At 54.9% G+C, this 16,234-nt stretch overlaps 1 protein-coding gene across 14 annotated transcripts in view; it reads right to left on the reverse strand.

The window, feature by feature from the left end:
* Nucleotides 1-1,354: 1,354 nt before the first annotated feature.
* The window catches only part of RAP1GAP2 (RAP1 GTPase activating protein 2), a 209,488-nt gene continuing 194,608 nt past the window's right edge, over nucleotides 1,355-16,234 (reverse strand). For 13 of the 14 annotated variants that reach the window (XM_053911457.1, XM_053911455.1, XM_045198990.3 and 10 more), the window contains 8 exons: nucleotides 15,282-15,419; nucleotides 13,761-13,879; nucleotides 11,288-11,401; nucleotides 10,952-11,069; nucleotides 10,374-10,500; nucleotides 6,795-6,871; nucleotides 6,377-6,415; nucleotides 1,355-5,538 (listed from right to left, as the gene is read on the reverse strand). In XM_053911457.1, the coding sequence (XP_053767432.1) occupies nucleotides 6,407-6,415; nucleotides 6,795-6,871; nucleotides 10,374-10,500; nucleotides 10,952-11,069; nucleotides 11,288-11,401; nucleotides 13,761-13,879; nucleotides 15,282-15,419 (702 nt within the window). In that variant the 3' untranslated portion in view covers nucleotides 1,355-5,538; nucleotides 6,377-6,406. The remainder of the gene's footprint in view (nucleotides 5,539-6,376; nucleotides 6,416-6,794; nucleotides 6,872-10,373; nucleotides 10,501-10,951; nucleotides 11,070-11,287; nucleotides 11,402-13,760; nucleotides 13,880-15,281; nucleotides 15,420-16,234) is intronic. The other variant, XR_008425155.2, reaches the window with a different exon arrangement.

Below are 16,234 nucleotides of genomic sequence, written 5' to 3' on the forward strand. Positions count from 1 at the left end.
ACTCTCCCACCAAGTGAAATACCAAGCGAATGCAGAAAACCTCACCCGGCTGAACACCTCCACGTCCACACCCGACACCCACCAGCTTCCTCGGCGCACCACGTGTGAGGAGCCACACCGTCCACATCTGGGGCGGCCGCTGTCCTCCCGAGTTTGGAAAACCTCTCACTCCACTTCTCAGCAACTCACCCATGGCAACCCTTCCACACCCGCTTTTGCAATCAAATTTCTGGTCTATTTCAAAAAACGCCACATTTATTGTAGCATTTATGTACTTCTTCACTATTCAGCACATGTAAAACTGTGCTACCATTCTCACTGAGTAGTGAATGAATTTTTACTTTTATGTGTCACTGTTACGTTATGTCCCTAGCCCTATTTTTCCCGTGTGTACAGTTTTGCCTAGCGTTGTGACTTTTTAGGGGCTAGAATGTCAGGTTACAGCAGAACTAAGCATGTAAAACACTTAAGCTCTTGGTAAAGCATTCAATAAGTGTCAGCTGCTCTTATTGTTATCATAACAATTATTATTGAAGTTCTGGCGCTTGAATAACACTTATTTTCTTTCAAAGCTCTTTTCTAATTATAAATTCACTTTTATCTTCATGCTTTCTTTGTGGATTATTTTCCCAATTATACATAACAGGAAATGCAAATCCAAGAAGTTAAGTAATTTGCCCAAGACCATACAACCACGTCCCAGCAAATAAAATCCCATTTCTTGCTTTCAAATTTCTTAAGGGAAAAATAAATACAGATATTACTTCTAAACTTTGTAAAGTTTGTACATCCAAACATGGTAAAGCCAAGTGTTCCGGTACGTGTGGCCGCTCAGGAGTCAAAGAAGATAGGAGGGGGGGCATTTAATCATGACAGAATCCTTGAAGATTCTTTCCAAGCTCACCAAACTGGGACTTTGGAAAGAAAGCAGGCAAAAAAGAAGGAGACCCCAAGCTGAAAACATTCAGTGAACAGCAGGGACCTCAAACTCAGAGCCTGCAGGGCCGAGCAGAGGACAGGAAAGACTGAGACGCTCCAGGTGGCAGCAACAGGACCGGTGGGCACTACGGTGAGCTCAGATCCCAACGAGTGCCACTGCGAAGGAGTGGACCCAGCATCTGATTTTTAACAGAAGCAGAAAATTCAGATTTTTTGTGAAGTCTAGGTTTTCAAAAAACTTTTAATTGTGGCCAGTTTTTTTAAACATCAGCAAGTAGTTGGAAAATTTTCAACCACTTTTTAGTTACCAAATTGACAGGCCCGATATGGCCCGTGGGCTGGGCTGCCAGTGCTCAACCGCTGTGAACTCAAAGGTTCAGGAGAGGGGCCCCAAGCAAGGAAGTCCGAACACTGATGGACACAAAATATGTTATTTATTGTCAATTTCTGCAAAGACACATTTAAGCAACAAAATATACATTTGTCAACCTTTTAGAATTTGTTTTATACATTAACAAATACAATGTGCTACCATAGCAATAAATTAAATGTACACTATTTACAGTACATAGGCAGTCGGGGTCTACGAGTCACTCCCTTCAGAGAGGAAAGGAAGGAAAGTCATCACCACGTGATCAGCATCTCCAAGCTACAGCTCTAAGGTTCTGTCACACAGAGGGATCTCTGCACACTGCCACGTCAGCCTTCCCCGGGCTGCGGTGTGGAAGGGGAACGCCATGACAGGGGAGAGTTGGCACACATGCTAAGGAGCAGGAACGGGGGACTGACCCTTCCAAGCAGAAATGTCACAGAATCAAAGACAACGGCATTTAAATTCCAGTCTTCCAGCCACACACCCTCCCCCCAGCGCAGGTAAGGCACAGAACAGAGCCACTGCCCCAGCAGTCTTGCTCCAGGCAGGGCTCTCCTGTCCCTAGCCCTAGTGGGGGTTGACTCCTTCCCCCCAAAGGGACACATGGCCCAGCTAAAAGGAGGGAGGCATGGGGTGGGTAGGGCAAGGAGCTAGTGGTAAAACAGATATTGGAGTTTGTAGAAGAATGCCCCACCCGGCCCCCAGCGGGGGACATCCTTGGCCAACTCCACTGCCCCCCACCCCTGGCCTTCGAGAAAGGGGTAGCCACAGGCTGGGGGAGGAGCCGAGCAGTCCTGAGTACAGCTGCGTGGCCAGGTGCCTGCGAGCCACCCGCAGCCCTCAGCTCTGCTGGAACCCCACGCACTCCCCCACGCACTCCCCCACGACAAACCCGCCTCCGCTGACACCCAGTGGAAGGATGAAGGCAGTGTTCACGCTGGCACCATGAACAGGGTAAGAAACTGAAACGGGCTCTCGTCCCGCCTCGCCGCTCGGGTTTACATTTTTACTACCGCCTTTGTGTAAGGACCAGGGAGAATCAAAGACTTCCCATTTACACTTTTCTTAACTGAAAAAGGGGACAGTGGGGGCTGCACAACTGCGTCTAAGCCCTGGCCTCCACCCCCTTACACACCAGAGTTGAAGAGTCGATGTCACCCAGGAACAAGCCACTGAAACCTCCTTCCCTCCTCGCTTTCTTTGCTCAAGCTGCATCCAAACCCGGGGGCTGTCACCGAAAAACCCAATATCCCTCCCGATGAAAGGAATAGAGTCGGAAGCCCCACCAGCACCCCTGACTGTGGACACCTCCCAGCCAGGGCCCCAGGAAATGCAGCCCTTGTTGAACCAACCGTGTAGGTGGTGCCAAAGAAAGGGCCCTGGGCTGTGTGTTCTAATCCCAGCTTTGCCACTAGCTGCTTATGCGACCTCAAGCAAGTTCTTTTTCCCTGCACTGGAGCTGAGGTTCTCATCTGGAAGGTGACATGGTTGGGTCAGATGCTGCAAGGACCCCAGAAGGCATGGACATCAAGATGATACTGACAGGGCTGAACCACGGAGTATTTTTCAAGAGACCCACCCCATTTTCCATTCATGACAGAAACCTATCCAGGCTCTTTCTGCGTCTGCGTTTAAGCATCGTCTGAGCAGAGGCACGTGGGTGCCCACAGAGCCGGAGAAGCATGGTTTCGTCTGTGAGTCAGGCAGTTCCCAGGGCCAGAGACGGGTCCAGGCATCACACGCAGGATGCCTCAAACGCCAGCACAAGCACCGTTGGGATGAGCTGGGCTGCGAGGAACAAGGAGGCTTCAGCAAATCTCTGAGCCCCAAGACTGGGCACAGCAATGAAAGGAAAGACATTGGGGGCCGGAGCAGAAGCAGGGGCTTGTGGGGAAGGCAGCGTCCAGGTCCCGACGGGGCAGTGGAGCCTGCCAGGTCCTGGTTCCCCTCTTCCCCCTCAGCCCTGGGACCTCAGGGGGGCTGGGCATGGACATTCCGGAAGCCATAGGGTGGACTTTTTAGGGATGGTAATGCAGGACATGGAGGGAGGGACAGTTTAGATCCTTCCCAGAGCATCCCCATTAGCAAACAGAGGGTAGACGCCCCCTCTCAGCGCTGCGATGCTCAGGGCAAACCTGAGCCTCTCAGCTTCCCTGGACACACCCAGCCATCCCGGCCACTGGCGGAGGCAGGAGCGAAGGCCTCCCAGCAGGTGGGAGCTGTGGTGGGCAAGGCGGAGCACAGGGGAAAGCGGGATATGAGGTTCCCCAGTAGGATGGAGTGGGGGCCACCTGGAAACCCCAGAAGGCCCCTAGACCATGACACAATACAGCACAACCACTGAGAAGCTGTAAATACCAGCTATCCAGAGAAGCAAGCCAGAACCCTGGAACTGTTTTTAAAGAAATGCAGTTTGACCTTCCAAGTTCCTTCAGAAACCCAGCCAGCAGAATGCTGCCAGCATCCACGGGCATCGCTCCAGCAGTGGGTGCTGCCACGGTGATTTGTCATAAAATCTAAACAGACATTTGTTGACCTTCTAACTAGAATAAATTCTACTGGACTAGTACTTTAAGTAAACACATTCCCCAAATAATGTGAGGGGAGAGGTCCACCAGCCTGCAGACCGGACCCCACCACGTCCACGGGAGCAGGGCAGCGGAGGATCGAGGTTTTGCTCTAACTGGAAAAGCAGTGGGGAAATGGTCACGTGGGTCAAAAACAAGGGTAACGTTTATATGCCTTGACTTTGGGAATAAGCCCAGATCCAATGCAAATAAAGCATTTGGTTGGAAACCTTCATCCCCTGCTCACTAAAGTGGGAGCCCAGCCAGCAGGCAGCCCCGTGTCCCAGAGGCCCCACGTGCCCTTGAAATTGCAGCACCTCCAAGGGCCTGCTCTTCAGACTCCAGTTTTACCTGGAGGACACCAGGCCTTAAACCCGCCAGGGCCAGTCTGCAGAAACCACCTGCGACTCAGGTGGATGGTAAGAAGTGGGGAGGTGGCTCTCTCTGGGTGAGGGGGCAGGTGGCAGATGGTATCTGAACTGCACCCAGATGGGGCCCAGGTTGCAAGAATGCCTCCAATGTGACAGCTGCCCACAGGCCCACGGTGGTCGGCCGAGAAGGGGAAGAGGGCAGGGAATCCTGCCCCGACAAAGCCGAAGGGCACAATCGCAGGAAAGAGCCCCCCAGGCAGCACTGAGTCCCCACAGGAAATGCAGAAGGAGGCCACTCCTTCCTGTCACCTAAGTTCTACACCCACAGTCGGCCTGACCACACCTGCAGAGTCATCCTCACCTCACCTCTCCTGCTCCACCTAAGAGCTGGGTTGGGGTAACCCTCCATGAACCTCCACAGACAGCCGAGACCTGAGTCCCAGCCTCACCCTCGCACCTGAGGTTCTCCTCAGCCAAGGCCCAGGCGCTCACTGGCTCTCTCTCCAGATTCCTCCTCTGTCCTGGCTGCCCTCCCCTTCGTGGGAAAAACACGAGCTCAAAGGGGAATGACCGACACAGGACTTCTCCCCCAGCAGCTACCATCAGGAGCCGGCATGAAATCAGGCCAAAAGGAAGGGTGTGGCACCCGCTCCCACACACGCCTGGGGCCAGCACTCAAGATGGGCCAGCAGCAGGGACAGAGGCAGCCCTGGGCCTATGGCAGCAGGAGGGGGAGAAGTTCCTGGCAGAGAAGCAAGCAGATACTGGGAGCTCCAGCGGTGGGAGAGCAACAGAGCCAGTTTCTATCGGGACGTCTTTGAGGGGCTACAAATGGGCTCCTGGAAAAGTGCTCCTTCCACCAGCAAGATCGCACTCACTGTGCCTGCCGGGCCCAGGACCCGGCCCTGCTGTGGACCTGTGCTCCCCACCTCCCCGTGCTCTCTGCCTCTCCAGTCTCCGAGTCCCCAGGACCCAGGTTCCCCCTTGCCCAACACTTGCCTCTGCAGACAAAAATGAGATAACAAATGACCCAGATACACAGCACGGGGGGTGGTCAGGAGAAGGGAAGACTGGAGGAAGGAGACTTTGTCCAGAGAGGGGGAGGTGCTGGCAGGGTGTTCTGGTGAAGGCGTGGGCTGGGCTGTGGCCAGGTCGGGACACTGGGGCAGAGAGCTGGACTGGTGGGCAGGTGGCCGGTGGAGCAACAGGTCTGTGACGGTCATAGTAGTGAATGGCACCCCCAAACTGCTAGGACAGGAGCCTTCTCCGAGACAGAATCGGGGCTTCCCTGGAGGAGACAAGAAGGAGGGAGATGATAAATGCTGGGCGAAGGATGGAAGGGAGATGGCACGTGCTCATGGCTGTAGCCCACTGGACATGCCAGGACAGGAGGGTGCCAGCCTGTGACAGCCGAGACGCTGGGCATAACATGAACCAGGCATCTGAACTGGGAGTTAGGGAGAGCACCAGCCTTCCCTTTTTCTCTCCTGTTTCCTTTTCTCTCAGATCGGATTTGTACACAAAGGGCCCAGCTCTGCCTCTCCCCTTGGCTCCGACTGCTGCTCACACACCTGCAGCCCCACTGCGGGGTGGGGTTCAGAAGGGTCTCTACTAACTTCACCAGTACAAGCTCAGGCCTTGAGGCGAGCTAGACCCAGGCCCTGATCTGCTGAGAACAACATGCTCCCCGCTCTGTGGCTGGGAGCAGAGGCCCTCCCCCCCACCCCCGTCGCCTGCATAGCGCTTACAGCACTGAGCCATCTCTAGACACTCAGGCAGGGCCTCACCCCAGCCATGGTCAAAGACCAGGAGGGAAAGGCTGCCGAGAGCAGAAGAGCAAGGGGGCAAATAGAGGACTCTTCCCCTCCAGGAGAGGAAAGCAGGCTCTGAGCTACTGACCCTCAACCAGGCTCCTGTGGGGCAGGGAGACCATCTCAGTGGGTCTGGCCCAAATTACCAAACAGCCCTCTGTGACCACACCTGAGGCCACCTGCCTTCTTCCCCACCCTGGGCCCCACCACAGAGGCTTGGAAGAGATGCTGGACCCTCCCCAGCTGTCAGGGTCCCTTGGGCCATTCTCAGGTTACCAAGCCATGTGGCCACAGCAGGACAAACACTTGACCTACCTTTGATAGGCGAAGGACTCCTCTTTCTCATTAGTGACCCTGTTTCAAGAGAAATCCATCCAAGAGTTTTATAAAACTAGACAACATCATCCCTACTGACTGCAAGCTCAATGCACTCAGGCCCCAACTCCCCAGTGAGCTCGGGAAGGGACCAGAGGCCCCAGGAGCCAACAGTGCACAACTCACACCTGAATGTCCAAGGGCGCGGCTCTAACATAGGATGTGTGGCAGAGGGGGCTGGCGACCCCCAGGCGGATGCCTGCACCATGTGGGGCTGACAGCATCACCCCCAGGTCGGAACAGAGCTTTCCTCCCCCCGCTGTGATGTTCCCCAGGAAGGGAGGCTGGCTCTTAGAGGAGGTTGGCAGGTGGGCTGCGGGAGGGCCCCCACCACCACCCCACGCCCCTCTGTCCTTACCGCACTGGAGCCCCCGTGGCTGAGCTTGTCAAAGCGGAATTTCAGGTTTGACCTCGGGGAATTTCTGCTTTTGGCATCTAGGACAAAGAAGAATGCCCATGGGGGGAAATGGGGGAAAAATTGGGACAACTATAATAACACAAACAATAAAATATTTTTTAAAAAAATAAAATAAAAAGCTTCATGCACTCACAACTTTTTACACTGCGTTATTGAACATGTTATTGTTATGAAATTACATCAATTAAAGTGGTTCTTCCTCTTTCAAAAAAAAAAAAATGCCCATGAAGAGGGGGCGGGGCTGTGGCAGGTCACGGGCTGTTGAGGGCTGTCCGGAGGGAACCAGGCAGGGAGGCCAGGAAAGGGGCCTCCTCCCCGCACCAGACACTCTAGCTGACTTGCACCAGGTCACAGGGGCCAACTCTTTAAATCGTTTAGAAATTTTTTGAGTTGGTTGTTATACACGGTTTTTAATTATGTAAACTTATAATTAAATGATATTCATCAAAGGTAATAAATACTCAAAAGTCATCACTTCCTTGTTATTTCACTACCGTTCACTATTACCTATTCTTTTAAGGTTATTTACATCTATTGCTATGGGGTAGTTCCTCCCAACCCCACGTCACACTGGCTGCTTGAGATCAGCGAAAGCTACTCATCAGCTCAATTTATTTTGCTGTATAGCCTTCAGAAACTAATGCAGAAAATATTAGTAATAGAGATTAAATTTAAAAATGTGTCGTGTCTAAGGTGTTGTGACTAGCATAAAAGACTTAGCAAATATTCTTCCAGCATTTGAAAACCATTGTCTAATTCTGCAAAGAAGTTGCTCACGTCGCTGACAAAAACTATACCAATCACCATTCACGTCAGAACTACGCTTGTCCGTCACTTGCATCCTTGAGGTGGCTATGGATACAAAGTTAGGCAAATGATTAATAAAAGTGTTTTTGTGAGCGTCGATTGGCTCTGTGGTATTTATAGTGAAGAATAGTGTATATCTTGTCAATTTATTTATGAATTGTGTGCTTTGGACCCTTTACATCAGTGAAACTTACAATTAGCATACACAGATGTCTCTGGGCAGAGGGGGACGGTGGCAGGAGCACCAGACGTGAAACTTGTGCCGGCACACCTGGCGGGCGGGGTGGGGGTGGACACCTGGCCCAGGCAGAGAACCTAGCTCGCAGCACACTGCGCCTGCGCCTGAAGGCCACCGACTCACTCCTGGAGCTTCAATCAAGGGGTCCGCCCAGTGCCGTGAGCACCTCTAGGTGAGACCTGCCAACCCCCTCTCAAGGCCCCAGGAGCCCAGGTAGGAAATGCCCAATGGTTAGGACGTCTGAGATTATGGAAGAATGTCAGGCCCTTCCAGGCCACCTCCCTGCCCTCATCCCTGTCTCTCCTCAGACGCAGCCAAACAGCCTAAAACAGGTTTCCAGATCTCTGCAGGGCCAGCGTGAGCCTGCGGGTACCTGGAACAACTTCCCTGGGGCCAGCAGTGAAAGGCGACCCCTCGGGGTTACATGCTACATGGGGAGAGGGCCGTGAAGGCAGTAAACACCAGGTAGGAGTTTCTGGGCCCCTTCCCCGTCCCTTCTGCCCTGGCTGGCCTTCAGTAAGTCGCAGACACTCTCTGAACCTCCCTTTACTCAAAACCTCGGTTATTTTTATATTTATTTAATACCAAGTAGGCCCTGGCTGGTGTGGCCCAGTGGATTGAGAGCCAGCCTGCGAACTGAAAGGTCTCAGGTTCAATTCTCAGTCAGGGCACATGCCTGGGTTGCAGGCCAGGCCCCCAGTTGGGGCATGTCTCTCTCCCTCCCTTCCTGTCTCTAAAAATAAATAAATAAAATCTTTTTAAAAAATGCCAAGTAGGAGCCAAGCTTGGTTACGTATTCTTTCCCTCACTCCTTCGAGAGCTAAGGCTTATTTTCTGAAACCAGAGAATCTGCGTGACTGCCCCACTTCACAGGTGAGGACACAGAGGCTCAGAGGGGGCCACGGGTTGTGCAGCCAGGATGACAGCCCAGCTCCACAGCTGCCCGGCCGGAGGGAGCACCCGCACGGGCCGCTTCTGTGTCTCCCTCATTTAGACCAGAGTGTCCTCACCTCGGCCTGTTGAACTTTTGGGCCAGATAGTTCTTCACTGTGGGGTCTACACTGTACACTGTAGGACGCTGAGCAGCGTCCCCTCCCTCTGCCTAAGAGGTGCCAGCAGCAGCCAGCCCCTCCTGTGGTCGTGAACACAGAAAAGATGTTTTGCCCAGACACTGCCGGATGCGCCCTGGGGAGCAAGGTCACTCCCTACTGAGACCCTGATTGCAGCATAGCTCCATCCTGGTATTCCACAAGCACGCAGGTTAGCAGCTGTAGGTTTCTTACAGGCATGAGCTCATTCAATCTTCACACTACCGTGAGACAGAAACTATTTCCCCTCCCTCCATTTTTTTGCTTGGGGAAACTGAGGCACAGAAAGGCTCAGTAGCCTGTCCAATGTCACACTGCTAGTAGGCGGCAGACCCAGGATCGGGACCCAGGCTCCGGAGCCCTGTGCTTGCCCCCACACTGTGCTTGCCCCCACAGGGCAGGCCCAAGGCTCTGATTTCTGACTGCCCACAGCACCTAGTACTGCCTACCGCACAAGCCCACCAGGACGCCTCCAGGTGCCAAGCCTTCACCCTCTCCCCAGACCTGGCTCCTCCTACTCTGCCCAACTGCAGAGGTCTCAGAACCCCAAAAGGCCCAGACTCCTTGCTCTCCCTGAACCCCCACTACTAATCCCAGAAGACTTTACCTCCTTGGCATCTCTTGAATCCACGTTTCTGCCATTGCTCCAGCACCCCACAGACCCATGGCCCATCTGCCCTCACCGTGACCCTTGCTGATCTCCCTCCCTGCACCTGCTCACCCCAATCCTGTCGACTGAGCCAGCGGCAGCCACCAAAATGGTCTTTTGCAACTCCACCTGGTACCTCTCTACTTAAGAACCTTCAAAGACTTAAGCCTTCTCAGTGGCTTCCACCGCCTGCAGGATAAGGTCCAAATCCTCACCAGGGGCTCCACGGCAGCCCCAGTCTTGTCTCCTAACCACGGTCCCCTCTCATCTTTCCCGAAGATGTGGGTGAACTCCAGCCACACTGACCCACGTGTGATTCCAGATCACAGACTCTCAGCTCTCGCGGGGACTTTCCACGTGCTGCTCCCTCCACCTGCAACACTCCCTCTACCTAATATCTGTGCATTTTGAGGACCATCACTGTCACCGAGGGGCCCTGAGTCGGTGATGAGGTGGGGCGAGAGGTTAGTGGAAAGAACCTCAGCTTTTGGCTCCCACAATCCCAGCTCCTGCAGCAAATCACTGAGCTCTGAGCTTCAGTCCCCCAATGAGTGAGGAGAGGACAGCACACGGGCCTCTCAAGGCTGAGGAACAGATGCAGGGAGCTGGCAGAGCTCTGGGCCACCCCCCGGGGATTGGGGCAGAAACTGGCCAGTTCAGTATGCCTGGGGATCACGCCAGGGATCAGGCACAGTCCCCACCCCGACCACATGATGCCACCGTCCGATGCCACCAACCTGTAGGACTCCGGCTCATGATGATGGGAGTGGTGGCTGTCCCCAGGCTGGGGCTCTCGCTGCTGGGGGACGGGCTGTAGACAAACACCTCCTGCTTGAAGGGTGAGGTGGTGGACGGCTGGCTGCTCTGGGGAGAGAGACCGGGTGAGCGAGTCCAACAACCCAAGGCCGCCACTGCCCTCCACTCCCCACTGAGACATGCTCTTCCCTGCTGCTGCCTCCAACCCTGGCTCCCCTCCGACCCCCGGGAAGCAGCCTTGACCCACGCCCATGGAGCACTGACCCCTCTCCTCTCCAGCCAGGAACCCCATGGCAGGGACACCCCTCAGCCTGGCCTCTGACCCTCTGCTGCTACTCCTGTGTCACTCCGGGGAGACGCCCTGAGCCACTGCTCCCAGAGGGTGGAGAGGCCGTGCAGGCCACTGCTTGTTTCTATACTTCCCCTTTATCCCCAGACTGGACAGGCTCTGCCCACAGGAGCTATTTTAGCACACAGGGGGCGCCCTGGTGGGGGAGTGGTAAGCAAGCAGGGGGGCAGGGGGACCTCCCACCCTAGGGCTGGACAGGGCCCCACCTACCCCGCTGTCACACTCCTCCAAGGCCTCGCCCTCCCCAGCTGTGCTGCTGAAGCTGCTGGTGCTGGAGGAGGAGCGGGAGATGTTGGCCCGGCCGTTCTCCTTCAGCTTTATGAAGGGCCTGCAGGGGACAGGAAGGAGGCCCTGGTCACAAGCCAGGACCGTGGGCAAGGCAGGCCTCCCACAGACTGAGCTTGCCCACCGGTGGCCCCCCATAGCCCTGCCTGTTGGCTTTTGTGTTCCAAGGAGTTCGCAGAGCGAGAGATGCCTAGAGCAGAAACATACCGCAGGGCTCCAAGGGGCTAAAACCAGCCACCCTCCCCCAACCCGTACTCTTACTTCTCCTTGTTGGGGCAGATTTCTGGAGAGCTGGGATTGGATGAGGTCTCAGACTTTATCTCCTGAGAAGAGTGCCCACCATCCAGAGCCTTGGGGTTGTTGGACGCACTGTCACTGAGGAGATGAGGATGAAGAGGAGTGAGGTCAGGGGACTGGTCCTCAACCTCCACATCCCCGCCCAGGCCCGAGACAGAGCCCCCAGCAGTTCTCAGTACCATGGGGGTACCTGTGGAGGTCACAGCACTCCCTGACAGAGTACGGCCACCAGGACCTCCATTCCCACCCAAGACCCCCTCAGAGACTGAGGGGGAGGTGGGGCAGACAACGGGGTTTTCTGCTTTGCAAGGGGCTACAGCAAGCTGCTGGAGGAGAGTCAAGAGCTACCGGGCAGGAGTCCTGGCCTGAGGCCACCGAGCCCACCCCCAACCCAGGCAGGGCACCCAGCTGGCAGAGCTCTAGGTCAAAAGCAGGCCACACAGGGAATGGAGTGGGGTCTGGGACGTCCACCACCACAGCCAGGAACCAACCCAGTGCACTTGCGCCCCTCAGGGTGCAGGCAGGGCCACGGCTGTGTCACTTCCGGGCATGCCCTTCACACAGACTACAGAATGAGCCCCCCGGATGGGGGGCTGAGGCTGCCCTCAGGGCTGGGAAGGACATTCGGGTAAATGGGCTACTCATAGCCCCGTGCCCAAGGTTTCCTCCTCCTGCAGTTCAACAATGACCACGTACCGCCACCCACAGTTGCTCTGTGCCCTCTGTTGGGGACAAGATGCCCTGTCCTTAAAGTACTTTTATAACAGGTTCATGGCAATACAATCCACACACGATTCCCTCATTTACAGCGTACAATTCAACGATTCTTTAGTATATTCCCAACCACGACCACCATCTAATTTTAGAACATTTCTATCCTCCCAAAAGAAACCCTAGACACACTCACAATCCTCCCTGGCCCCTGGCAACCACTGGTCTGCTTTCTATTTCTGCAGATTTGCCTCTTCTGGATATTTCACATAAATGGAATCATACAACATGGTGTGGTCGTGTTGTCAGTGGCTTCTTTCACTGAGCATAGCGTCCAAAGGCTCGTCTACATGACAGCATGTATCAATCAGTACTTTGCTCCTGCTTACTGGAAGACATATCCCATTTTTTGGATATACCGCATTTTATTTATCCATTCACTGAGTGATGGGCATTTGGCTCGTTCCCACTTTGGCTGTGATGAATAACGCTGCTACAAACGGCCGTGTGCTAGTTCCGATGTAGACGTGTGCATTCTTTCCCTTGGGTACACACCACGCACCGGAATTGCTGGGTCATATGGTAGCTGCATGTTTCCCCCTCTGAGGATCTGCCAGACTGTTTTCCAAAGCAGCCTCACCAGTTTACACCCCCACCAGCAACGCATGAGGGTGCCAATTTCTCTACATCCTGGCCAGCACTCACTATTTGTCTTTTTGATTATAACCATCCTAGAAGCATGAAGTGCCTCAATGTACTTCTAATGAGGTCACTCATTGTCAACCCAAGGGCTTGGGCCACCAGGCTAGATTTCTCTGCACACCGATACTGCTGACCCTACCACCTGGAGTGGCTCCTCCCTAGATTCTGAGATGCCCCCTCTCCAGGCTCTCCTCCTCCTCTCCCACCTTCCTTCCCTGCCTGTCTTTTTCACTGGCTGTCTCTCCTTCCTCCACTTGCCCTTAAGTGCTGGTGACCCCAGGCCTTCTACACACACCCTTGGGTGATGGTATTCATTGCCCCGTCTCAACCACCACCTCCACGCCAGTGAGTCCCACCTCTCCTTCTCCAGTCATGGCCTCTCTCCTAAGCTCAAGACAGTGATTCTGACCACTCAGAGCTCTGAATTTCTCCATGGAGTGGGCCACGAGGACTCACTCACAAGCACAGGTTCCAAACAGAGCCCTCCATCCCCCTCCATAAACCTGCCCCTTGCCCAAGCTCGGGGCTGGTGCCACCTCCAGGGCTACAGGCAGACAACTTAGACCCTGGGAGTCAACCTAAATGCCTCCCTGTCCACACGAGGCTACAAGCTTCTGGAGCTCCTATCCGAGCAGAAGAAAGAGAAAGAGGAGGAGGAGGAGGAGGAGGAGGAGGAAGAGGAAGAAGAAGAACAACAACAACAACATCATTCTGGAAGTTCAAAGGAAGGTTCAATTAACTCTGTGTGGCAGAATCAGGGAAGGCTTCCATAAAAAGGACATTTGAGTAAGCTTTGAAGAAGGAAGCAGACTCTAAGCGACATTTCTAGCTTGGGTGAAATGTGACAAGAACAACTGTGACTGTCAGGTTTGGAGACTGCCGGGGCTGCCTCCGTGGGTAGAGCTGGGTGAGTGACAGCAGGTGTACAGGGCCTGGCGAGGGGGCTGGGTTGGAAGGATGCCATCTCCTGAAGCTGTACCAAGCCCTCCCCAGGGAGCTGACCAAGCCCACACTGGGCAGTTACCATCGTGTCCGGCTGTCCCCTTGGCCCTCAGAACCTGTGTGCAGACGGGGGAAGAGCCCTGACCGCCGCTTGATGGGGCTCCGCGACTGGTTCTTCGCGGTCACCACCGCCACTGGAGGCTGCCAATGAAACCACCAAAATGAGTGCTCGCTCCCCAAACCCAGACCTCCTTCCCTGCATCCCCTTTCTGGTCTGCAAATGGCCCCTGCACCCTGCCCACCGCTGGCCTGGAGAAGCCCCAGGAAACAGCGAGACAGGAAGGCTGGGACCGGGGAACGGCAGCTGAAACTCAAGGCTCACACCACTTGCAGCCTGTTTTCCCGTGTTCTTAGCCCCAGGTAACAATCCACTAACAACCAGAATTTTTAGAGTAACCCGGGGTCAGGGCTACCCTAAGAGAACCCCACATGTTGAGAAGGACAGGATGATTCGCAGGGGTCACAGACTGGGAAAAGCAGAGAGAGCCTGGGAGTGACCCTAGCTCTACTGATGAGGAAGCTGTGGAGTCGAAGGGCAAGGAATTTGGTCATGGTCATAGAGCAAATCACTGGCAGGACAAGCATAAGGACCCAGGGCCCCTGACTCTCTAGCCACTGCTTGCAAATAAATGGGTCCAAGCTGGGTGTCACAATAACAAGACAGAACATGAGCGACAGGGCCAGGTCCACACACACCCACGGCAGAGGGGGCCTGCCAAGAATGTGGCTCTGCTTCTGCCACGTGCGGGAGCTGATGGAGGGGGGACTGAGAAGGGGGAGGGGGGAGCCCGTGGCCCATCTTCAGTTCCCACCGGGCCTCTAACCAGGCCGCTGCTTTTGCCATTTGTGCGCTGTGCAACCCTGGATGAGGGGAAAAAGCTTCCAGGATTGAAGCTTTTTCCACGGATTGAAGATCATTGCCCTGCCCACTCACCTCACAGGCCTTCTAGGAGGAACAAGGTCATAGCTATGAAAACACTATTTGGTAAGTGAAATGAATTGCACAAGGCCATTTATAATAGGAATTGCTGGTATCACAGTGGGTACATTCTGCTGTTACAGAAAAGAAAAGGAAAAGCCTAACATACACCAATCCAAAGCACTCTGTGGTTCCTTCCCCTGGCCAGCTCCTGGTGCAAGCTGACCAGGCCCAAGCCCACAGACTGGCCAGGCTCTCTTTTCCTGGAACTGTACGCACAGCGATTTAGAGAGAAGACTTGGGATCTGGGCAACCTGCATCCAAATCCCAGATCTTCAGCTTAGCCGGGTGACCTATAGCAAGTTACCTAACCCCTCTGGGCCTCCTCTTGCTCAACGGTGAACTGCAGAACATGCCAGTTCCTACCTCAGGCAGCTGGGACAGGGGTCCACGAATTACTCAGCTCAGTGCCCGGGGCACAGCAAGTAGTGGCAGCCACTACTATCCTTGATAATAACAAAGGACGGACGCCTCTCTCACAGCCACAGGTCCCGAGCCCCAGCCACAGAACACACCCTTCCGGGGCCACGACCCCGGGGGACCCCAGACCACGCAGGCACTCACTGAGAAGGTGGTCTTGGTGACCTCCGTGCTGTTGTGGGAGATGCCCCCGCTGAGGCTGCCGGGGAGACCCCCGCCGTGCGGCTTCTTCTGGCTGCTCACCATGGTCTCCATGGAGTGGCTGCGCACACGGATGGCCCTCTGTGGGGATGGAAGGGGGTGGGGGCCTGAGAGCAGGAGCAAGACCCCTCCAAGCTCCCCGCCCTCTCAGGGGGCTCTGCAGAGACAGTCCTCAGCACGTGTACATGTGGGTGTGAATACCCACGCACACGCCCTCTTTCCCTCAGCAGCCCCCACCCTAATCCCTGGAGCCTGCAGAGGATTTTTGCCTGCTCTGGGCATGGGCGGCTCTCTGCAGGCAGAGGTGAGAGAAGGTACTGGCCGGGGAGGCTGGGCGGTCAGTGCCCCAGGTCCCCTGCAAGGTGGACAAAGGTTGTTACAGGGAGGAAAGTAGCTGGGACAGCTCACCAACCAGTGTGGCCCTGGTCTAGCTACCTCTCTAAGCTGTAGCTCCCTCACCTGCCAATCAGAAATGACGTGCTCCAAGCAGCATCACACAGCCACACCCTTCACCCCAACCTGACTCTTGTTTCCAGAAAACTAGGCATCCTGTATTTGAACACTGGGGACCCTTCTGCTGTCACCCCAAAGTGTGCCTTGCACAACTCAGTGACCTGTGGCTGGAGATCCTCCTGATCCGTGCCTTGAGCCCACACTCGCAGGGGCTAAGGACACTGTCAACACGAGCCTGCGCCTGGTTCAGCTGCTGACACAGGATGTGCGCACTCAGACGCAAGGCTGGAGCCCTCAGAGGGCCCGGAGCCGCTCAGGGCACGTGGAGCCCTGTGCCCACTTAGGGCCACCAAAGAGCACAAGGCACAAAGGGGAGTATCCTGGAAAGGACAACCAGGACAGTTGGGGGCTTGTCCCTGTGCATGCAAGGACGAGAGGGACAG

Source organism: Desmodus rotundus, chromosome 9 (assembly GCF_022682495.2).
Source record: "Desmodus rotundus isolate HL8 chromosome 9, HLdesRot8A.1, whole genome shotgun sequence".
Lineage (NCBI taxonomy): Eukaryota > Metazoa > Chordata > Mammalia > Chiroptera > Phyllostomidae > Desmodus > Desmodus rotundus.